The 24774-nt window shown below is 44.6% G+C and overlaps 1 protein-coding gene across 1 annotated transcript; it reads left to right on the top strand.

Moving 5' to 3' along the window:
* Positions 1–24310, top strand: LOC147449697 (transcription initiation factor IIB). The gene is made up of 7 exons (XM_086522061.1): positions 1–402; positions 22715–22739; positions 22890–23019; positions 23088–23218; positions 23649–23737; positions 23910–23986; positions 24070–24310. The coding sequence occupies exons 1-7, from the start codon at positions 53–55 to the stop codon at positions 24201–24203; spliced, it is 936 nt and encodes a 311-aa protein (XP_086378187.1). The 5' UTR covers positions 1–52; the 3' UTR covers positions 24204–24310.
* Positions 24311–24774: the final 464 nt, after the last annotated feature.

Genomic DNA, 24774 nt, shown 5'->3' with positions numbered 1-24774 from the left:
CGTGGGTGCTATAAACATAGAATGTCTGAGGGAAGGTGAGCAGACGTGGAGAATGGCCGAGTCTCTTTGCCCTGAGTGCAAGAAGCCAACGGAGGTAGTGCTCGACCACGCCGCGGGGGACACGGTATGCAAGGAGTGTGGCCTTGTCCTGGAAGCTCGCACCATCGACGAGACCTCAGAATGGCGTACCTTTGCCAATGAATCTGCCGATAACGATCCCGTGCGTGTGGGTGGCCCCTCCAACCCTCTGCTCACCGATGGCGGCCTCGCTACCGTCATCTCCAAGCCCAATGGTGCTCAGGGTGACTTTCTCTCCTCTCTTGGCCGCTGGCAGAATAGAGGATCCAACCCTGATCGCTCTCTCATCCAGGCCTTCCGCGGCATCGCCACCATGGCGGACCGGTCTGCCTCTAACCCCCCCCCCCCCCCCCCCCCCCCAACACACACACACACACACACACACACACATATCCACATATGTTCATGGATGCTTGAAGAGTATGTGCTCATGATGGCCGTCTGCATATGCCCTGGGCCCTGTATAGTGTGGCAGCATAACATCAGTCTTGCTTATTTCTTTCCTCTTACAAGCTCCTCAACCATCTGTGTAAGCAAACTGCTTGCATGTCTTTTTTACCAAAATAACGTACAAGTCTCAAGACATGTAGACTATTTATGCACTCATGTGCTATTTAGTGGCTGTGTAAATTCATGGATAGACACCCTTAGGTGCGTCGTAAGATTTATCTTACCATTGGAGGTCTTTCGTCCCTTGGACACCATTTTGTTGTCTTTGGGGCCAACGGGGTGTCATTGTCTACTTCGGAGTACTCTAGCTACCAAGTCGTGGATTGTTTTGAAGTGATGAATTGTTACAGGCTTGGACAGTCCAAGTAAGATATTAATAGCGACACGAACAAAAACTGCAAAATCATTGAACTCGGGGAGAGAGAGAGAGAGAGAGAGAGAGAGAGAGAGAGAGAGAGAGAGTTCCGCGCCTATACGCATTGGCCTTAGAGATTGACGCCCCTTCCCATATTTCTTTATTCTTGAGTTACAACAATACAACTCCCTGCCCTCGGAATCTATGTCCAGATGCTTTGCAGAGTGAGAGGCCCAATGGTCCTTATAAGCAGTACAAGGGTTGCCCAAAAGCAAAAAGCACTAAACCCCAAAAGCTCTGTTGATGTCGAGAATGCTTTTTCAGTTAGCTTTAGCAGGTTTTTAATTTTGGCTGAGAATTTGTTTGGCGATCCTGTTTGGAATTTGTTTGAAATGGATGGTATCTCTTTTAAACCTTTCTTGGTGCTGATTTGAATTGTGACTCTAGTTTTAATATTGGTTTCAATGATTGGTGAAATTACTAGTAGTGAGAAATGATGTTTGAGAATGCTTGCACATATTCATGGTCCAGACCCTTGTGGTTATTTGCGGGGGGAGTAATGAATGTTAGAAAAATGTCGTTTTCACTCATGGACCGAACCCTTGTGGTTATTTACGGGGGGAGTATTGTTGTTGTTACTCATGGCCCAGTCCCTTGTGTTTATTTTGTGGGGGGAGTATTAAGAAGTCTGAGTAGTGGTTACTCTCAGTCGCTCCAAACGACGCAGGCTGTGGTCTGGGAAGCGTTTGGTTGTAAAAGGACTCTATATCTTATGCCCAAACCTTTTTAGGTTATTTGTGGGAGGAGTGATGAGGGAGTCGTTGAACAGCTCATGGTCCGGACCTGGACAATTATTTGCTAAGGGAGTGTTTATTGGCAGTCTTTTTCTATGTCTTGTAACATGCATATCTGAGTATTTGTGCTACATTGTGATGTGCCAACCATTGAATATTTCTTATTGGGGGAGATTGCCTAGGTATGTAATTTTAGTACATTAAGAGATCAGCGTGGTCTGGGTGTGATGGCTAAGTTTGTTGCGCCATAATATCAAGAGATGCGATTGGGGCGGTCTGGGTGTGATGGCTAAGTTTGTTGCGCCAGAATATCAAGAGATGCGATTGGGAATGAGAATATACTCCTTATTGGATGAAATTTTTCAGTGAAGCCAACGACCCAGAATATCAAGAGCTTCAATTTGGAATGAGAAAATCGATTGTCCCTCGGAATGTCCTTTGGAATGACCCTCGGAAATTTTTGAGCTAACTTGAGTTGTTTTGCAGCTATGCTGTAATCGCGGACGATCTCTTTTTTTCAAGAAGGGGGGATGCCACAAATTGCTGACGTGTCAAGCCATTGAAGAACGGAGGCAACCTACAGATCTCGGCCGAGGGGCCTAAACTCTATAAGAAGAAGCAGTAGAAGAAGTAAATGTTGTAGAAGAAGTTTTATCTACTTGCAAAGTCTTGTTGAGTGGCGTATTTTGAAAGAGGAGTTCCCACCAACTTATGGAACCGCGTCCGATGGGGGTCCAAGTGACTGTCACGTGCACATCTAACCCTATGTGCATGTGGACAAGCTACTTCATGTCTAGGGTTCAGGTCAGCTTAGAAAGTGTTCTGGCACCTTTGTGAGTCTCTTCGCAGGCCGTGCATGTCCATGCACTTAGAGTAGTTGTATATCCTTTGGTTGCACACAGCATGATCATCAGATTACAGTCAATAGCCATCATGCGATCATGAGCATTTTACAGTGCACATAACCCATTTTTCCTCTTTTAGCCATTTTTTACTTATTATTAATAAGTGACTTTGTTGGGAAATTGGGTAGGGCAATTCTGGTAAGATAATATATAAGAAAAGCTAGCGCTAGCACTTTCTAGCAGAAGAGGCAGCAGGGAACCAAGTTCTGGCAGTGCACCTTCTCAGCAAGACCGGCAGGAAGACTTAGCGTTTTTCAGCGATCAAGACTACATCAGCGTTTTGAGCAATTGCAGATCAGCCCCAGCGTTTTGTAATTTGCAAATCAGCTTGACGTTAGCAGTTTCTAGCATACCATCTAGTGTTTCCTGTTACAAATTGGTGACGTGTCAGGCTTGGGCAGCAGAGGACACATCCACACACACACACCCCCCAGCAGAACTTGGTGGTCCATGCTTCTATTAAACAAGACCACCAGTTAAATGGCTGAAATTTAAAAATCTTTTTATTTCTTCATGGCTAACTCGAGAGTATGAACGCGATATACCAACGGCTTGGAACCACCTTCGGATGACCAAGAAGGATACAATGGATGCTTATTGCGAGAGATTCTAGAGCTCTTTTCTACCCGTCTCTTCATTTAAGAAGATCTTGTTCAAGTAACAGATTGAGCGGTTTACCTTGGGTCTACCTTGGGTCTACCTACGGAGATCCGAGATTACTGCTTATAACAAAAGTCAGCTTCCATTCAGGAGTTGATGAGTCTTGCAAAACGGGGTTTTGCCTATTCACTCTAGCAGTCTGACCTACCGCACAGATGAGATCATGATGCAAAGAGCCGAACAAACTTCGAAAAATGAAAGTAGAAAGAGAAAGAGCAACCTAGAACAAAAAGACAAAGATGCACGACCAAAGCTTACTCCTTAAGAGAGGGCTCTCTACGTAAAGGAGGCGCGAAGTTCCCTAACAAGGCACCGAATGAACAGGATGAAGAAAGGCCAGAAAGTTCCAAAGCAGCTGAGGGACTTGGCAGAAAAGGCAGATAAAAAGCAGAACTGGTACCACATTGCGTGGGGCCTGAACCGAATCAAATGAATGAAAGTACAAACTTTGCCGCTTTTGGGCACAGTGAAGGATCAAGAAGTCCTCTTTTTCTTTGATGAAGGAGCCAAGGCCAACTTCTTTTCACTTGGAATTGGCGGCTCGATTTGGAATTACGTCCGATAGGCTGAGGCCACAGACGGAGGTAGTTCGAGTGGCACCCGGACGGGATGTTGCCATTACACTGTGCATTGGCAAACTCGTTTGCAATGACAGGCGTGTTTAGGGCACGAGGAGTTCTACGTAATTGCCTTGGAAGGTTGTGACGTTCTACTCGAAATCCCTTGGTACCACAAGAACAACGCCGTGGTTGACTACTGGGCCGAGAAAGCGACTTTGACAATTGAAGGGTTCAGAGATTGTACTTGATGAACTTTAGTTTCTTTACTCACTTTTTTTTGGGAGAGAATTGAACGATGGATGAAGGTCGAATATGTTTTGACCTGAACAAAGAACGCCACACTCATGCTGATTGCTTTTCAGAGGACCTCCCAGGCGAGTTACCACCAGCTCGTCCTGAAGATCATACTATTGATCTGATTCTGGAAGCACACCATCGAACCGGCCACCTTACTGTGTGAGCCGAGCCCAGAACGAAGAGGTTATGAACCAAGTGAAAGACCTCTTGGAAAAGGGTCTTGTCTAGCCTAGTACTTCACCGTATTGCTCTCCAGTGTTGTTGGTTTTGAAGAAAGACGGATCTTGGAGAACGTGCATCGATTATAGAGCTCTCAACAAAATCACCATCAAGAACAAATTTCCGATTCCTAGGATCGATGATACACTCGATAGATTACAGGGATCCTCATGCTTTAGTAGGATCGATTTGAAGAGTATCATCAAATCCGACTCGCGCCGGGAGATGTCTACAAAATAGCCTTTCGGACGACTTTTGGGTTATTTGAGTTTTTGATGATGCCTTTTGGCTTAACCAATGCTCCTGCGATATTTAACTGGATGATGGACATGATTTTTCAAGAGTAAAGACTATTTGTTGGCACTTTCTTTGACGATATCATTGTTTTCTCTAAGGATGAGACAGAACATAGAGAACATGTGCTTCAAGTCTTTTAGGCATTACGAGATCACAAGTTAGTGATTAATGCAAAGAAAAGTGATTTTTTTCTACCAAAGATACACTTTTTGGGACACATTGTGTCAGTAGCAGAGTGCAGATGGATCCGGCCAAGATAAAGACTATCCGTGATTGGCCCGATTTGAAGAATGTCCATGAAGTTAGAAGCTTCTTCGGATTGTGTTTGTACTACAGGTGGTTCATTAGAAAGTTTGTAGAGGTTGCTTCCCGTTTGCATATCTTGAATACAGAAAAGAGTCCCTTTCTCGGTGGGATTTACAAAAGTAACTGCCTTTCAGGAATTGAAATAGAATTTGACTATAGGACCAGTTTTTGACTTTGCCGGATTTGCAGAATTCGTTTGAAGTATATTAGGATACTTGTGGTCGTAGTCTGGATGCGGTCTTAATGCAAGAAGGCCAATGTCATTGCCTATGAGAGCCGATTGTTTTCAAGGCTGGAAATTGACAGTACAAATATGTAAGAAATAGCTTTTGGCGGCGATACCTACTCAGAGCCGATTTTACGGTTTTCACAGATGATGCGAGTTTACGCTACTTCTCGTTGCGGAAGCAGCTATCGGAAAAAGCAGATGCGGTGGGCAAACATCTTGTCACTGTTTACTTCCGGATTGTCCAAGTGCAGGGACAGAAGAAATTGATGGCAAATACTTTGTTCCGAAAGCAGTTGGTTCTAGCTATTTCCACGTACCTTATAGGAACTTCGAGGATATACTCGGTTAGTACGCCACAGAACAGATTTTGCAGATGTATTCAGTTGAATACAGAAAGGGGAGATAGTAGCGGACTATTCCATTCGGGATGGCTACTTGATGAAGAAAACCATGTTGTGCGTTACACAGGCGTTGAGGGAAAAGGTTCTAATTGAATGCCACTGTTCGCCTTTTACGGGTCACTGCGGCATTGCCACCACCTTGAAAGGGGTAGAGATGGTTGTGGAAAACAAAGCACAAACTCTCTCTCTCTCTCTCTCAAGCTTTTCTCTTCTATGTTCTTGTTTTCTTGTGTTTACAATGCCACGATCTTGAGGTCTCAATTTTGATATGTCTAAATATATCCTTAGCTATTAAATTGTATTAATTCTTTGATTCAATTTCGCTTTATTTTGTGCATTCTTGTTGTTTGTGTAAGCATGGTTGCGTCATTCGAAGATTCTACAAGTGTATATATTCTTGGAGAAGAAAATGGGGAGAGAGAGAGAGAGAGAGAGAGAGAGAGAGAGAGAGAGAGAGAGCTTGTTACCTTTCGTCAAAGCAAGTTTTTTTGTTTCTTAATTGGTAGTAGCAATAGGAGCAGGGCCATAAAGCTCTTGACTATTTTTAGCAGATGCAAACCGAGTGCCTCTCTCTAGATGCAATCACATACGCGTACATCTTGAAGGCATGTGTTGTATGCAAGATGTCGATATGGGCTTAAAAATTCACTCTGATATTGTTAATCAAGGGCTTTCGCAAAAAATTGTCATGCTTGGCAATGCCTTAGTCAATATGTATGACAAATGTGGTGCACTTCAAAAAGCACAAATCGTGCATGAGGAGCTTCTTGTCCCGAATGCCATCTCTTGGAGTGCATTGATTGTGGGATACGCGCATTAGGAGCAGGGCCAAAAAGCTCTCGACTGTTTCAGCGGATGCAAAGCGAGGGCCTCTCTCCAGATGCAATCACATACGGGTGCATCTTGAAGGCATGTGTCTATACGCAAAATGCCGATATGGGCTTAAAAATTCACTCTGATATTGTTGGTCAGGGACTGCTGCAATGCCTTGGTCGATATGTATGCCAAATGTGGTGCAGGATGTCTTTTGGAACACACTAATTGCAGGATATACCCGACAAGGGCTAGGCCAGGAAGCTCTGGGCTGTTTTCAGTAGGTGCTTGTGGAGCTTACTGTCCGAAACGACGTCAACTGATTGCGGGATACACACAACAGGAGTAGAGACGAAAAGCTCTGTGTTGTTTTCAGCGGATGCAAAGTGAGGGCCTCTGTCGAGATGTAATCACCTATGCGTGCATCTTGAAGGCATGTGCCTCTACGCAAGATGCTGATATGAGCTTAAAAATTCACTTTGATATTGTTAGTCAAGGGCTGTTAAATTGTCGTGCTTGGCAATGCCTTTGTCGATAAGTATGCCAAATGTGGTGCACTTGAGAAAGCAAAAAATGTGCTTGAGGAGTTTCCTATCTTGAATGCCATCTCTCGGAGTGCATTGATTGCGGGATAGGCGCAATAGGAGCAGGGCCAAGAAGCTCTTGATTGTTTTCAACGGATGCAAGTGAGGGCCTCTGTCCAGATGCAATCACCTACGCATGCATCTTGAAGGCATGTGGTGTAACAGACTTGGACACTCCAAGTCAAGAATCAATCGCGACAACACCAAATAACCACTTCAAAACAATTCATAGATCACAATAGATTTGCACTGGCCCGGCGGAGTTGCGTGCCTAGAGATATTGGCCCCAAAGACTGGCACCCCTTTCATATTTCTTTATGTATTAAATCAATGTCAAAGTACAAAGAGCGGTCAGGGTTTCACTCTCAGACTCTGCGTCAGATGCTCTGCAGAGTGAGCCCTAAACTGTGTATATAAAGATTACAAGGGATGCCCAAAAGCAGAGCCCCAAAAGCTTGAAAGCAAAAGCAGATTCTCTCTCTCTCTCTCTCTCTCTCTCTCTCTCTCTCTCTCTCTCTCTCTCTCTCTCAATAAGAGCAACAAAAAACAATTATGCCTTTCTCTCTCTCTCTCTCTATCTTCCAAAGCGTAGCCAAAAGCTGAGATTTGCGCCGCTTTTTTTTTTCACCTTTGCGATTTTCAGAAATTAGGGTTTCTGTTGTCGGTAGCCACGTCATCACTTTGTGACATACCTCCCTCTTGAAAGCATTGTAATCGACCGCGATTACGCCTGCAAAACCGACAAAAGCCATAAACCGTCTTAGCAGACACTGACTGTTAGTACCTACGTACTAGGAACACACAGCTAGCACATGTACAAAATCGATAGTCACATCACACGACATCACAGGACATCACCAGACATCACAGGACATCACATGACATTCAACATTCATTTGGATCTTAGACCATGATTTATCGGCAATGTAGCTAGCAATCACATCTAGGTCCAATCGGGACGTCATCGATGTCCGATTGACTAACCCCTATTGCAACCATGTCTATTCGAGATCAATCAGACCAAAATGCTGCAGTCATTTCGTCTATCAGTTCCTACACTCAATAGAAGTCAATAACAAATCAGTATCGTTATCAGGAATTCCATTTCATAAAGTCATCGAGCAGAATACTGTCAGCTCTCAGTATCTCTGAAGCTCAAAGAGACATCAGTGACTTTAGTATCAAAATCAAGGCATCTGTTGACAAAGGAGCGGAGTAACTCCCTTGTTGTGCATTCCACTGCACCAGATCTTTGGCCAAGCTGAATTTCTGGGTTTCGTTTGGAGTAGACTATGCTAAACCAAAACATCGAGGTAAAGTTTCATGATCCGAGGAGTATCTCTAGGTCCTCCTCCTCCATCCACTTCGCATCAAAGTGCAGAATAGTTCTTGAACTTAACCAAGAACCGCCTTCGGACTTTACCTTTAGTCTTCGTATCCTTATGTGCCAAAATCTGTTCAGGAACAAGGGTCTCCTCGTTTTCTTCCGCTTCGGGTTGCTCATCAGGCTCCCTATCATCATGCACATCACCATCATGCACATCACCCTTAAAAGGTTTCAAGAGACCCACATGGAATGCATTGTGAGTCCTCCAAGTATCTGGCACTTTCAATCGGAAGGAGATATCATTTATCTTTTCAGTAATCTGGAAAGGTCCGTAGTATCGCATACTAAGCTTTGGAAAAAGCCTCTCCTTTCCCTTTTTCTTTCTTAGGCGTGCCTTCTCAAAACGTAAGAGCACCCAATCATCCTCCTTCAATTTCAAGTCGCAACGTTGGCGATCCGCTTCCTTTTTCTGTCGTTCTTGAGACTTTTGCAAAGTCTCGCGAACCTTGGCAAAAGCCGTATCCAAATCTCGCGAATACTCATCCGCTTCAAATATCTAATCTTTCGTGCTCAAGAAGGATGGAACCTTCGCAGCACTTTCAACAATCTCAAATGGCGTCTTCCCTGTCGAAGAGTGTATTTTGTTATTGTAGGCAAATTCCACCAAAGGTAAGTTCTTTTTCCATGGAGTCTTCTGATCCGAGATACAAGACTTCAATAAATCTAAAACCACTGAATTGGCAATCTCAAATTGCTTGTCAGTCTGCAAGTGGAACGATGACGAGAACTGCCACTGCGTGCCAATGTTCTCCCAAATTGCCTTTCAAAACAAACTCATAAATCTGGGGTCTCTGTCGGAGACAATTGTCTCAGACATGCCATGTTATCGGAAAATCATCGTGACCATTCTGTGTTCTCGAGAGATCAAAAATGAAATCCATTGCAATACTTTCAGAGTTACCCGGAACGCGGAACGGGAACGGCGACGGGCCTCCCTGCGGAACGGGGGAACGGGAATGGGCCCGGAATGGGAACAGCGCGGAACGGCAGGCTAAAAAAACACCCAATTTTTTTTTTTTTTTTTAGCGTTATGTGTTTGAATACAAGTAGTTTTAGAGTCCTTTGACTCTAATACCCACAAAAAACATGATTCGAAGACCATTTAACCTTATTATGACTTGATTGGGATGTGAGGCGCCCAGAGTACATAGCGAGATGAACAACAATGAGCAAACACAATGCCCATAGTACATACACAATGCTCTCAAATAATTGCAAGAGTAGTAGTCAGAGATAACACTTTGGAATTAATTATGGCTAACATAGTAGCAAGCCTCAAAGGCCGCTAGCGGCCAAGGTGCTACAAAAAAACCAAAGGGGGGCAAAGTTCAAACCAGACTTCAGTGACCATACAGAATTTAGCTAGAGAAGTTTGTGCTTGAGATTACACTAGAAGACTTCTATGCGTAGCCAGGTTGGTGGGATTGTTTAATCGTCCAACGCTACATTTTCGGAAGCATGTATATCTTGGATTCCCATCATAGAATATATGTGATATCAGGAGATACCGCATGTATTATTGGCATGCAAGCGACCTCGCTTGCAGTATTTCAAGGGTGGGGTGTGTCACCAGGAGGTGTATTTTTCCTGTTGTCTTCCGTAAATAAGTACTAGATACTTTTATTTATTTTATTTTTACTTGTTTTCCTCGGAACCCTTGAAAAGGTGCAAGTGGACATTGCATGGCCAGTGTGAAACGGCTGCGGCCGAATAGGTTTCTCACAGCGGGAGTCTGGGTCAGTCAGTCTGGGACTGGTCGGGCCAGTTAGCACTGAATTCTGATGAGTATGGAAGCCTGTGTGCGCCAAATGAAGTCTGGGCCACTCGGAAAGTCACTTATAACTTTATAAGTCAGTGGGAACTAGAGAATTAACTCAAAAGGGGCAAACTGGACACATGGCAGCTTCTGGGGAGTTTGCTACTTCCAGCTGAAGAGTGGGTGCCCAATTTGAGAGAGGAGGCTGATTTTTGATCATAAGTGAGCTACAGTGTGTGTGTGTGAGTAGTGGGTGCAGGTCTACAGCTTTAATGGAAAGCTTGCCTTCTCCTCTGTCTCATGTAGCGCGATGACTTGCTCTCGTGCATCTCTCTCTCCCCTTTGGCACTTATGGTAATGCCCCACTAGTTGGGCTACTTAGATGAACATGTACAGTTCTAGGGGTTTATGCGCGTTTGCCAAGGCAAGAGCCTTCTGAACAGGAACCGGATTAGCTAATTGCTAATCCCCCACAGGTACGCACAGTTCCATCGCGAAAGATTGCGAGTTCGGAGAGTTTTCTCGCGTGAAAACTCGTCCAATTCACAGGGAACTGTCCCATTGCGTGCGGGAGCCCTTGGGACACGCGTAGGCGTGTTCGCTCCGCTAAAAACGATCTGAAACAGCGAATTACAGCCTGCTGTGTTTTTCTGCAGGTTTAGGGTTTCGCACCTAAACTGCAAGGGAACACCGGGGGAGCCATGTGAGAGCCTTGGGATGCGTGTACAGGCTTTTGGGCACTTGGCAGTGAAAAACAGGGAATTACAGCCTGCTGAATTTCTGTGACAGCTCACCAGAAAGCTTCCAGATAGCGAGGGAATCCGTCCTAGACAGGTGCTTTTGACCTACAGGGGTTTTTGTGCCGTTATGCTACCAAAATCAGGTCGAAAACCTGCGTTTTCAGCCCTCGCCAGGTTTGGACAGCTTTGTGAAAGCTTGTGCGAAGTGGTCGGATCGTCTACCTTAATTTGAATAAAGAAATACCGAAAGGGGCGCCAGTCTTTGGGGCCTACAAGGTGTCGGTCTCGTGTGCGCAGTGACATTCTAGTCGCTGGACGCAACTGTGTTCTCTTCCCTTCTCAGTGCTCTGTGTAAAGCTAACAGGTAATTGAAATAGTACTGCCCTCTACGTTGTACAGGCCGGTTATATCATTTGTGGGGTAGGTCAGACTGCTAGAGTGAATGGCAAAGCCCCGCTTCGCATGACTCATCAACTCCTGAATAGAAGCTGACTTCTGTTCCAAGCAGTGATCTCGGATCTCTGTAGGTAGACCCAAGGTAAACCACTCAATCTGTTCTCTGAACAAGACCTTCTTGAATGAAGAGGCGGGTAGAAAAGAGCTCCAGAATCTTTCACAGTAAGCATGGATTGTATCTTTCTTGGTCATTCGAAGATGTCTCCAAGCAGCTCGTATATCTCGTTCATATTCTTGCATCAACCAAGAAGAAATAAAAAGATTCTTAAATTTCAGCCATTTAATTGGCGCAGTCTTGTTTAAATGAAGCGTGGACCACCAAGTACGAGCATTCCCCTTTAAGTAAGAGGCAGCTCTCCGAATCTTGGAGTGCTCGGAATAGCGTCCTCCTGCGAAAGCGACGTCAAACTGCTGTATAAAAGACAAAGCCTTCGAAGCATCTGGGTATCCTGAAAAGTATCAAACTTGATCGAGTGGCCACCTTCCCGAAACTCTCGGACTTTCTTGCTTTTATCTTCGAGAAAGTCATACTGGTTGGCTTTGTAAAAATTCTTCTTGTTCGCATAAAAGTTTCCGTCATCCGAATCTGAGTCCTCAGTAGAACTGTCAGTCTCTGGGCGAGATTTAGCCTTCTTTGCCTTTTTCTTACCCTTTCCGAAGCTTTGTTTCTTGCTTCGCTTTTTACCTTTTCTGTCTTCTTCGCTCGAAACTGAAGAGCTAGAATAACTGTCAGAAGAAGAAGAAGAAGAAGAAGAAGAAGAAGAAGAACTGGGTACTCCTTCAAATCGAACACGCTTCTTCTGTTTCTTTGCCTTGTCAAAAGTCGACTGACGACCCAAATATCCCGTGAAGTTAGTGCTTTTCTTTTGCTTTTTGCCGTGCTTTTTGACTTTCTTTTGCGCGTCAAAAAGCTGAGCAATCCGTGCATCAACCACCTCTTGTAATTCCTTCTCTGAATACTGTTTGTGATCAGAAGGTTTCTTGAGAGCGGATTTCAGGGGTGGTGTAGTGGTTTTCTGCCATTGCGTATGCACTTCTTGAAAAGAAGTCTCGCTCATATATTTTGCCAATTTCGGATCCTTCGCAAAACTGAGCATCATCTTTGTTGCATCGCCGATCAATTGACGACGCTTCATCTCTCTTTGCTCCGCCCGAGTAGGTCGAGGCGGGCTATACTCTTTGTCGGAATCTTTGTTGTGATCCATGCCCGCATCTCCAAATGCAGAGGGAGTCGACTGATCCTTGCGTGAAGCCATAGGTGTTGCGGGAAAAAAATTGGGGATCGGATTTCCCGTAGAAGAGAAATCGGCCGTGCTCTGATACCATTGTAATAGACTTGGACACTCCAAGTCAAGAATCAATCGCGACAGCACCAAATAACCACTTCAAAACAATTCACAGATCAGAGTTCCGTGCCTAGAGATATTGGCCCCAAAGACTGGCGCCCCTTTCGGTATTTCTTTATGTATTAAATCAATGTCGAAGTACAAAGAGTGGTTAGGGTTTGACTCGCAGACTCTGCGTCCAGATGCTTTGCAGAGTGAGCCCTAAACCGTGTCTATAAAGATTACAAGGGATGCCCAAAAGCAGAGCCCCAAAAGCTTGAAAGCAAAAGCAGACTCTCTCTCTCTCTCTCTCTCTCTCTCTCTCTCTCTCTCTCTCTCTCTCTCTCTCTCTCTCTCAATAAGAGCAACAAAAAAGCAATTATGCCTCTCTCCCTCTATCTGCCAAAGCGTAGCCAAAAGCTGAGATTTGCGTCGCTAAAAAAAAAAACAATTTTTTTTTCCACCTCCGCGATTGCCGGAAATTAGGGTTTTTGGCAGAAATTAGGGTTTCTGTTGTCGGTAGCCACGTCATCACTTTGTGACATGTGGCTCTATGCAAGATGATGATATGAGCTTAAAAATTCACTCTGATATTGTTAGTCAAGGGCTGTTGCAAAAAATTTTCGTGCTTGGCAATGCCTCGGTTGATATGTGTCAAATGTGGTGCACTTCAAAAAGCACAAAACGTGCCTGGGGAGCTTCCTATCCCGAATGCCTTCTCTTGGAGTGTATTGATTGCGAGATACGCGCAACATGAGCTGGGCCAGAAAGCTCTCGGCTGTTTTCAGCGGATGCAAAGCGAGGCCCTCTCTCCAGATGCAATGAAATATGTGTGCATCTTGAAGGCATGTGTCCGTATGCAAGATGTTGATATGGGCGTAAAAATTCACTATGATGTTGTTAGTCAGGGGCTGTTGCAAAAAAATAACATGCTTGGCAATGCCTTGGTCGATATGTATGCCAAATGTGGTGCTCCTATGCAGGATGTCGTCTTTCGGAACACACTTATTGCAAGATATGCCCAACAAGGGCCGGCGGGCCAGAAAGCTGTGGGCTGTTTTCAGCAGGTGTGAAGCAAGGGCCTTTCTCTAGACGCTATCACCTATGTGTGTAGCTTGCGAGCATGTGGCTCTATGCAAGATGCCCTTGAAAAGAGATGGCGTGCTTGGCACTGCCTTAGTCGATATGTATGCCAAATGTGTGACACTTGAGCAAGCACACAATGTGCTTGAGAAGCTTACTGTTTGGAACAACGTCAACTGATTACGGGATACACACAACAGGAGTAGGGACAGAAAGATCTAGGCTTTTTTTCAACGGATACAAAGTGAGGGCCTCTGTCCAGAAGCAATCATCTGTGCGTGCATCTTGAAGGCATGTGGCTCTACACAAGATGTTGATATGAGTTTAAAAAATCACTTTGATATTGTTAGTGAAGGGCTATTGCAAAAAAAAATCGTGCTTGGCAATGCCTTGGTTGAGATATATGCTAGATGTGGTGCACTTCAAAAAGCACAAAACGTTCTTGAGGAGCTTCTTGTCCTGAATGCCGTCTCCTGGGGTGCATTGATTGCGGGATAGGCGCAACAGGAGCAGGGCCAGAAAGCTCTTGGCTGTTTTCAGCAGATGAAAAGAGAGGGGCTCTCTCCAGGTGCAATCACATACACGTGCTTGAGTCCTCATCATGGTCTTCATGCATTTGAACTAGAAGCAGGTGCTCAAAAGAAGGATTTATACCAAGTCAACAATGAGATATGTTGCTTCGCATTAGAAAAGTATATTTAGGATCATATTGGTGAGTGTGTACGTTGGTCGATATGTATACCAATTGTGGTGCCGACAAATATCCATAGAGAGACAAAAAATCCACTAACAACTCTAGGGAAGAAGCAATACTCGCAACACACATCAATTCCAACCCTATTCACCCATGCTTGCACCTTGAAAGTTGGTCACCTCATGCAAGACCTTCACATGGGTTTGAGAATCCATGATGTAATTGCTAGTCACGGCCGTTGGAGGGGAATGTCATGCTTAACGGTGATTTGATCAATATGTATGCTGAATGTGGTGCCCTCACGCAACTACAAAAAGTTCTAGATGAGCTTTTTCTACGATAGTGAAAAAGGATGTCGTGCTTGTCACTGTCTTGGTTGATATGTATGCCAAATGTGTTGTACTTGAGAAATCACAAAAAATGATTTAGGAGCTTCCTGTCCGGAATGTCGCCTCTTCGAATGCAGTGATAGCGGGATACACACGACAAGAGCAGGGCCAAAAAGCTCTAGGCTGTTTTCAGCAGATGCAAAGCAACTATATCTCTCCAAATTGGGTCACGTATACATTCGTCTTGATGGTTTCTCACTAGGCAAAAACTCTTGGAGTGCTCATATAGAAGTTGGATGCCTAGCTCGATCTTACTAAGAAAGCTCTAAACTTTTTCTTTGATGTAACACAAGGGCATTTCATCAAAATTATTTCTTGTGTCATTTCTTGGAGTGTGTTGATTGCAGGAAATGAGACAGCTCAGAGGAAGGATTTGTACTAGATCAGGAGGATAAATAGTAAGCTCCTCAACAACGCGCTACTTAAAAAAGACATAGATTTACGAAGCTCACAAAAGCACAAGTTTTCTCTCAATGGGCTTCTTGCCCTGAATGTCATGGCTGATATGCCCAACACGATTGTGGCAAAGATGCACATTGGATGCGAAGGGAAGGCATGTTTCCATATGCAAAATGACATGCTTGGTGGCGCTTTGGTTGATTCTCTCTGGACTTTTATCACTCGGAATGTATTGATTGCAGGATATGTCCAACATGGCTGGGACAAGAAGCTCTGGGTGGTTTTAACCATATGTGAAGGGAAGGCCTTTCTCCTACGGCAATCTCCTATGCTTACACCATGAAGACTTATGGCCTAATGCAAGACAGCTAAATGTGGGAGAATTCACAACAAGATTGTTGGCTGTGCAAAAAGATGTGATTGGTGATACTATGGTTGATAGCATAGATAGACAGAGCGTCAAAAGCGATGAGCTGTCAGAACCGATCCAACAGGACAAACAGAGCTTCACCAAATTTTGGGGAACACATTTTTGAAGTTCGTATGCCAAATCTGGTACCCGCATGAAAGCATGAGAAGTTCTTTTTCTGGAATGTGTTTACTGCAGGATATCCTCAACATGGTTGTGGCAGACTTTGTATCTTTCTTGCTATTTTTAACAGAGGCAAAGACGTGCAGACTTTTTGTGAGACAGATGGTGTGATCCATGGAAGCAACAAAGACAAGGAGACTCTTTGGAAAGGAGCTTTAGTTGACATCATCGTGATGGTTAGGACAATCGACAAATGAATGTAGAAACAGAAGGTATGTAAATACTTTGTATTCTTTACTCATTACGGAGAACACAGTGAAACGAACACACTGGAAATTGCACGCTGCCGTGGGAATGGCACGTTCCCTCGTATTATTAAAATTGGGGAGGACTGTGCAAACTCCCCCATGCAAGGAGACTTGCATGTTTTCTTTTTCTTCCAAACATAAAAAGGGGACAACATCTAAAAATGAACATATTTTAAACGATCCGTATCACTTTATATAAATTCTAACCCTTCTTACGGTTCTTTGACGAGGTACACGATTCAAAATTGTTGCATCACAATTGTAACGCACTTGAGACAGTACCAAATTGTGGGTATCCCCCAATCAGCTGACGTCATTCCGAACAGTAAGCTCCTCAAGCACCTGCTATAAACAACCCAGAGCTTCCTGGCCTGCTATAAACAACCCAGAGCTTCCTGGCCTGGCCCTTGTCGGGCATATCCTGCAATCAGTGCGTTCCAATTGACGACATCCCACACCACTTTAGCATACATATCGACCAAGGCATTGCCAAGCATGGTAGTTTTTTGCAACAACGCTTGACTAACAATATGAGAGTGAATTTTTAAGCCCATATCGACATCTTGTGTACCAACACATGCCTTCAAGATGCACGCGTATGTGATTGCATCTGGAGAGCTTTCTGGCCCTGCTCATATTGCACGTATCTCGTAATCAATGCACTCCAAGAGACGGCATTCGCAGGAAGCTCCTCAGCACGTTTTGTGCTTTTTGAAGTGCACCACATTTGGCATACATATCGACCAAGGCATTGCCAAGTACGACAATTTTTTGCAACAACCCCTAACTAACAATATGAAAGTGAATTTTTAAGCTCATATCAGCATCTTGCGTAGAGTCACATGCCTTCAAGATGCACACGTAGGTGATTGCAAGAGACGACATTTCGGACAGGAGGCTCCTCAAGCACTTTTTGTGCTTTCTCAAGCACACCACAGTTGGCACACATATCGACCAAGACAATGCCAGGCATGGCATCTTGAACTTTTTGAACAACCCTTGACTATAGCACTCTCATCATGAATTATCTCACCCAGGGGGAGGCTTTCAAAGTGCTTGCAGGTCTTTGCTTCAAATCTTGTGTGAAAAGAACCCAAAGCTTCCTTGCCACAGCTATGTTGAGTATATCCTACAATCAAAGCACTACAAGAGACATCCCAAAAAGGATGCCCATCAAGAACTTACGTGCTTTGGTGAGGGCGCCACAATTGATATACATATCTAGCATACATACTCTCATCCATGTCATCAAGGTGCAAGATGCATTTGGAGACTTGCCTTCTCATCTTCTGAAGTATACGATCTCATCATGAATTCTCTCTCAGTTGTTGCTGCCCTACTGCTAGGTCAAGAGGTGCCTCAATTCAAGACTTGCAGTTTGCAACAGAGAGCTGTTTAGATTCAAGGAGTTGTTCAGCAACACGAGGACCGTTGCACGTGAGCCGTGAGCATTAAGCAGCTGTATGTGCGCTTTCTTGTTGTCTTTTTCATGCAGCTCGCCATCATGATGAGGAAAGGTGACGCCGGCCCAGGAGACTACACAGGGTGGAGGTAGCCACAGGCAAATAGAGCCAGAGGATGATGGTGTAGCACTGTCGAAAAGTATACGAGCCATATTAAAGGGCATAAATAACAAGCGAACCTATACGAGCCATATTAAACGGCATAAATAACAAGCGAACCTGTTGTTTGAAAGTCCGACACGTGGATTAATGAGAGGGTAGCATTGATACCCCCAACACATCGATACCCAACGCTTCCAGTGATTGTACGGCCTCATCAACATTTTCATGAACAAAAAGAAAAATAGAGCTTAGCTGAGAACAGGTTGTTGGGTGTGCTTAGCAATTTCTACCTTAATCTAAGAGAAGAAAGCGGAACATGACTTGTAGAAACCCGGTGTTTGGCAGTAATTTAATTACCTCCTATTGGGAGGAGATAACGACAGAAGCTCCTTCAAGACCGAGTCGGCAGGCGATGGCGTAGCTAATGCCCTGCGTGGAGGCAGTTAGCACAGTCACCTTGCCTTTGATCCGTTTGGGTATCTCTGGCGCAGCCATGGATTGCGAAATAGAACGCTGCAGCTCGTTGCAAGTCTGTCTCTCTCGGAGCGTGCTTTTATTTTTAAGCCCTGCGATCAAAAAAGCTTGCGAATGTTATGCCAGCCACGTGGACGAAGGTGCTTCCAGATTTTCAAATTTGCCTTCTACGCTAACGAAGTAATAACTCCAGATGACAGACTCTGTGAACTAAAAGTCAGACGATTTCAATGTGTAGCCATAGATGCTATGAAAAGAATCAGAATAAGAAAATTCTACAAAAGCGAACAATTTCAAAATTGAAATTTAAAGTCAACCTACTTACCAATTTTTGTAACCACTATCTCGGCAGCATCAAAAGTTGGAACATGTGGTGGCTTTAAAGTGATTATGCATCCAATGCATACATAAATATGGAGCCTTGCTATTGAGCCCCATTGCCCATAGACAAGGAAAAACCTCCAACATTACATGATTAAGCAAAACAGAGTTCAGGGAAGATGCAGGTTGCTGAAAGATGAGAAAACATAGAAGTAGACCATTACACACAGAAAACGTCCTCCTTCTTCTTCCTTCATCGACAATACCCCCAACTACAATCGCCAAAGGCTCCTTTCAAATCCCCATGAAGAGTTATTTCCATTTCCCAAGCTATTGATTGCAACAGAATCTGAAGTTATATACGTTAATATGTCACATCAGAAAACAAGTTGTCTAAAGTGGATGGTTGAGTAAATCAGAGTTACCGGGGAACGGCATTTTAGGGCCTTGGAACGCCGGAACGGCGTTCCGGCCGGTTGGAGGTTTCCGGAACGCGTCGGAACGGAATGGCGTTCCGACTGAAAGCTGTCACCGGAACGGACTGGAACGGGCCGGAACGGCCCCAACGGTAGTTTTTGAAATTTAAAAAAATGAGTGTTGGGTAGCCAACGGCCATTTTCAGCAGTGAAAAAAGTATATAATGCCCCCCTCCTCCCCCATTCTTCACACACTCATCAAGCCTCAAGGCCCATTCTCCCTTGCTTGAGCCTTGCTCTCAACTCTCAAGCCAAGCTCATTCTCCCTAGCTTGCTCTCAACTCTCAAGCCATAGTGTGGCGCCGCGGCATGCCTCAAGGCTCAAGCTCTCAACCTCTCTCCCTCTTGGGCTAACTTCTAAGTTCTAACCCTGAACTTTCAAGGCTCAAGGCTCAAGCTCTCTTTCAAGCTCTCACGGAATCAAGCGGCAAGCCTCTCTCTCTCAAGCCCTCTCTCTCTCTCAAAGTTCAAGATCAAGCTCTCTCTTTCACGGATAATCCATCATCCATGGCCTCTTCTTCTCGTTCAACCCCCTCCGTTCATGCGGGCAACACTCAAAAGGCGAAGGAATGGTCGTGGTGGGATGAAGTGACCTCGGAGGGCACCTTGTCGGCGGCGGGAGGTTCTCGTGCATGGGGATGCAAGCTATGCTCTTACACACGGAAAGGGGGGCATGACAAAGTGAGGGCACACTTTCTTCGAGTGCCGGGACATGAGGTGAAATTTTGTGCCAACGTAACCATCGAGAAGAGGAAGGAGCTCGAGGAAAAGGATCAGCAATTCAACCATAAAGCCAAGCCGGTACGCAAAGGTATTGATCCAAAGACCCTCATTTTTCCTTCTTCCTCTCTACCCGGTGTAGGTGTTGGTGCATCTTCAAAAGGTCCAATTCGTCGCCAAAAGACCCTTGCCACCTCTTGGGACCCAAAGAAGAAGGAAGAGGTGGATGCGGCCGTGGCCCGATTCTTCTATCACGACCATATCCCATTTGTCGCAGCGAGGTACGTTCATTGTTTTATGATTCATCAATCTTCTCTCTCATTTCTTCCGTTATCGTCGTTTCCACTTTTTTGATACTAACCTCTTCTATGTTTGATCGAAATAGGTCGCAGTATTGGAAAGTCATGGTGCAACGGATAGGAGAGTATGGCACCGGCTATGTGCCGCCATCTTCAGAGGCTCTCCGAACCACCTTGCTCGATCGAGAGAAGGCTATCGTGGAGCAAGCAACCCTCAACATTCAGCGTCTTTGGGAAAAACATGGCGTTTCCCTCATTGCTGACGGGTGGAGCGATACAAGGAAGAGATCTATCCATGGTCTCGTCGCATACTCCAGTGGAGAGATGTACTTTGTGCACTCTCATGATGCCACTGAGAGTGGCAAGTCCGCCGATGTTCTCTCTGCAGAGTGGACAGCGGCCATAGAAACCATCGGTGAGCAACACGTGGTTGCCTTTGTCACAGATGGGGAGGCATCAAACAGGGCAGCAACAGCTATCATAGAGGGCCACTATCCGCATGTGACAGTGTGCTTTTGCATGGCACACTGCTTGAACAACCTTCTAAAAGACATCGGCAAGCTAGACTGGATTGCTCCAGTCATTGCTGATGCAGTGAAGATGGTTACTTTCATCAACAATCACAACTTGGTTCGGAGTGAGCACCTCAAGAGGTCGGGCGGCAAAGTGCTTCTAAAGTATTCAGATACCCGCTTCGCATTCAACTTTCTTCTTGTACGCAGGCTGTCTGAATGTCAAAATGCGGTCCGACAGGTCTTCATCAGTGATGAGTTCACCACCTCCCCCTATGCAAAGACAGTTGCAGGGATTTTGTGCAAGGATAAGGCAGAGGATCTTGAGTTCTGGAAGGAGCTCAAGAGTCTAGATGCACAAGTAAAACCGGTGGTTCATTTGCTTCGAGTTCTGGATGGCATGGATCCTTGCATTGGCAAGATTTATGAGGCAATGGACCGCATGATTGAGCAGCTTGCACAGCTTGAGCCGAACGCAGAGCGATATGAGGAGATCCATGCGCTTTGCAGCTCGAGGTGGAATTCATATACCTCTCCTTTACACGGGGCAGCGTACATGGTGGATCCAGAGTTCCAAGGTGCAAGGCAAGAGACAGATAGGGAAGTCATGAACCAATTTACAGAGATCTTAAACAAGATGGTTCTAGACAGAGATGGGCGACGCATTGTCAGAGATCAGCTGAGACAGTACAGAGAGATGCGGGGGTCATTTGGCAGTCCAGATGCTCAGATTGATCGCAGGAAAATAGGTTCAGTGCTTTGGTGGGAGGACTATGGCTATGATGGCCCTGAGCTTCAGAGATTGGCGATCCGTATTCTCAGCCAATCAGTTAGTACCTCATGCTTGGAGCAATTGTGGAGTACCTTTAGCCACATTGCTTCCAAGAAGAGAAATCGGCTTGGAGTGGAGAAGGCTAATGATCTTGTCTTCGTCAGGGCAAATTTGAAAATGCTTTGCAAGAGTACAGACAAACAGACAGATCCTTTTACACAGTGGGAGATGGAGCAAGAGGCTTCTCAGGCGGGTGGAGATGCACATCCACCAACACCAGGTACTTCATCTGTGGCTGAGATCGAGCCGGACCTAGACCTCGATGATGAGGAATGGGAGGATGTGCATGATTTACAGCCGGCTACTACGGATTGGGAGGCCTCTCAGGCTAGTGGCTCTTGAGTCTTGAGTCTTTGCCATTTATCCACCTTTTTGTATGGCTGCTTGAGCCTTGCCCTCTTTGCCATTTGTAGCTACTAGCATCTTTATGGTATTTGTCACCTTCAGTCTTTTGGTATTGTGGTCAGTGAAGTCTGGTTTGAACTTTGCCCCCCTTTGGTTTTTTGGTAGCACCTTGGCCGCTAGCGGCCCTTGAGGCTTGCTACTATGTTAGCCATAATTAATTCCAAAGTGTTATCTCTGACTACTACTCTTGCAATTATTTGAGAGCATTGTGTATGTACTATGGGCATTGTGTTTGCTCATTGTTGTTCATCTCGCTATGTACTCTGGGCGCCTCACATCCCAATCAAGTCATAATAAGGTTAAATGGTCTTCGAATCGTGTTTTTTGTGGGTATTAGAGTCAAAGGACTCTAATACTACTTGTATTCAAACACATAACGCTAAAAAAAATAATATTTGGGTGTTTTTTTAGCCTGCCGTTCCGCGCCGTTCCCGTTCCGGGCCCATTCCCGTTCCCCCGTTCCGCAGGGAGGCCCGTCGCCGTTCCCATTCCGCGTTCCGGGTAACTCTGGAGTAAATACCACAAAAGTCAGGGTATGCAGACTTACATATTTAGAATGGAGCGACCAACATTTATGTTTTTGGCAGAGTAGATTTGATGCGGTGCACCAAATCCTGATAAGACATACAAAGCAAGCAATCTCTCTGCTAGAATTGATGCACGTTGGACGCTCTATTTGAGGGCCATTGGTGTGGAGGCGCTTTCAGGAGAACATTTAGAGCCTGTTACAGTTCCTGATATTCTTATTATGGGGCCTGATGTTTTAAGATGGTGTCCACAGCTATCTTGCATAATAGCATACACATACTGGTTTTCTTGGAGGTTTCTTAGGTCTAATGGCTCAATTTTAGAGACCCTAAATTAGTATCTACTACTCACCCCACAAGTGAACAGACCAGTGATTTTTTTCAAGAAATTTTAATGTTGTTCAGTGGGCTTAGAGCAGGAATGGAACATAGAATACTGTCTGGTTCTGTGAAGGTAGTTACCTGTGTTCCTGAAATAAGCTGTAAATACTACGTTTCTTTGTGGAAGCTTTATATCTTTCATTATTGTTGTTCACGTGCATGGAACGGCTTTGTTTTGTTTGCAGGTTAGGCCTTGTCCCGACCATCAAGGTGATTCTCAAATTTGTATTGCTGGAGCTTTGGTCAGGTTTACCTTAAATGCAACCTGTGTTTGTGCAAAATGTGTGTAAAAATAGGGCCTAGTTCTTTATTGAAGTCGAAGTTCTGGTGCCATTTTTTTAATTTTCTGTGGGCATAAAGGATAGAGCAAACGAAATCTATAAAAAGGTGGAGGACCTGAAGTCTATCAGGGGAAGAAATCAGGATGCCATCTTGGCTGCATGCCTTTACATTGCTTGTCGTCAAGAGGACAAGCCCAGAACAGTGAAAGGTTGTGTTTCTGTGTTCTGTGTGTTCCATTATTGTCTTTTCTGTATTCACGAAGGGGTTTTGTAACAGAGATATGCTCTGTGGCAAATGGCGCATCAAAGAAGGAGATTGGACGGGCTAAAGAGTTTATTGTTAAGCAGCTGGAAGAAGAGATGGGCAAGTCTATGGAAATGGGCACCATACATGCCGGGGACTTCTTGGTAAGCCCATGTAATCAAGCACAAGTCATTTATATACCAGTCTGGTCTCTTGGATTCTCAAAAAGTTGAGATCCGCTCTTTGAGAATACTGTGCACGCTTGCATGTGCAGATACTAGATTACTATGCATAAGGTTTGTATAGTACAAGCTCTTTTGTAGATCTAGAAAGGATACTTGAGTCACACATGCAGGCACTCTAGACACATGCAGTCATACGCAGCATGGTTGACTAGACTTTCCACATCACTTTACACATAGGATTCCACATGATATTCACATGGGTTTGCACACATGGCTTACACATAGGCATACACATGTAAGGGGGGCTTCACATAGAACACTATCGGTGGAGTCTCTTAGCATTTCTTCCATTAATTGAATAAAAGACCACCTCTATTTCTTGTGTTCTGATTTGTGTGCTTGATTTTAGAGGAGATTCTGCTCGCATCTTGGCATGGGCAATCAGTCCATAAAAGCTGCAACCGAAGCTGTCAAAAAATCGGAGGAGTTGGATATTAGGTAGGCAATTGTTTGCAAAAGCATTAACTTCTACTCGCCTAGATACTGATACCTCTCTATTTGAAATTAGTGTTAAGTGTAGAGTAGAGAATTTAAGTTGAGGTTTGGCTTGGGGCTTCAGGATTAGTTTGTAGTTCCCTAATTAGCCAGGAACACATGTTTCTTACAACAGGAGGAGCCCAATCTCGATCGCAGCGGCTGCCATCTACATGATATCACAATTATCAGACGACAAAAAACCATTAAAAGGTACGCTCCTGTGTTTATGCTTCATGTGAGGTTTCCTTTCATTTTTGCAATTCGTTAAGGAATCCTGCTGGTTTGTTGTGTAGATATCTCGCGCGTCACTGGAGTTGCGGAGGGCACCATAAGGAATTCCTACAAGGATTTGTATCCCCATGCAGCCAAGATAATCCCAGATTGGTTTGCAAAAGATGAGGATTTGAGGAATCTTTGTGCTCCCTAGATTTTCATTTTTTTTTTCAATACCTTACAGCCAGAGATTTTCAATGCGAATGCTCGACGATGTTCTTACACAGGGTTATTATATATCAAGTGCATGGTTTTGTTGAAGGTGGTGATCCAACGTCTACATTGCGTCCCCCCCACCCCCCTTTTAACACACAAATAAGTAAAAAATTTAAAAAATAAATCAATGGTCCCTGGTTCTTTTGTTCTTATAATTTGGTCATGCTTAATGGAGTGTTATGATTGTATAGTTCCTCTCAAGTCTCAAGGGATGATCCATGTATAGACAATATGGAACCTGGTTTTGTTCTTAAAGTTTTGTCATGCTTGATAGGGGATTTTAAAGTCTCTAGGGATGAGGGTCTGTGTGTATACAAGATCTAAAGTGGCGTGTTCTGACTTGGCTTGAAATTTTCAAGTTCTTGAAAAACTGTGATGTGTGACATACAGCACTCTGTTTGAGAGAGAGAGAGAGAGAGAGAGAGAGAGAGAGAGAGAGGTTTTTTTCAGTGTTACAGTAATTTCAGCCCACGGGCGTTATTTTTCAGTTTTTCCAATCACTGATGGGC

The sequence above is a fragment of the Adiantum capillus-veneris genome, chromosome 10 (assembly GCF_014529385.1).
Source record: "Adiantum capillus-veneris isolate H3 chromosome 10, ASM1452938v2, whole genome shotgun sequence".
NCBI classification, from domain to species: Eukaryota; Viridiplantae; Streptophyta; class Polypodiopsida; order Polypodiales; family Pteridaceae; genus Adiantum; species Adiantum capillus-veneris.
The sequence above is the reverse complement of the archived record's forward strand: the minus strand, read 5'-3'. Positions and strand labels throughout refer to the sequence as shown.

Bases quoted from the DNA above. Each gene is read 5' to 3' on its own strand.
- LOC147449697 (XM_086522061.1), top strand. From the start codon at position 53: ATGGCCGAGTCTCTTTGCCCTGAGTGCAAGAAGCCAACGGAGGTAGTG. The intron at 403-22,714 runs GTCTGCCTCTAA...TTTTGTTTGCAG, and splicing joins ATCGCCACCATGGCGGACCG to GTTAGGCCTTGTCCCGACCA. The intron at 23,020-23,087 runs GTTGTGTTTCTG...GTTTTGTAACAG, and splicing joins CAAGCCCAGAACAGTGAAAG to AGATATGCTCTGTGGCAAAT.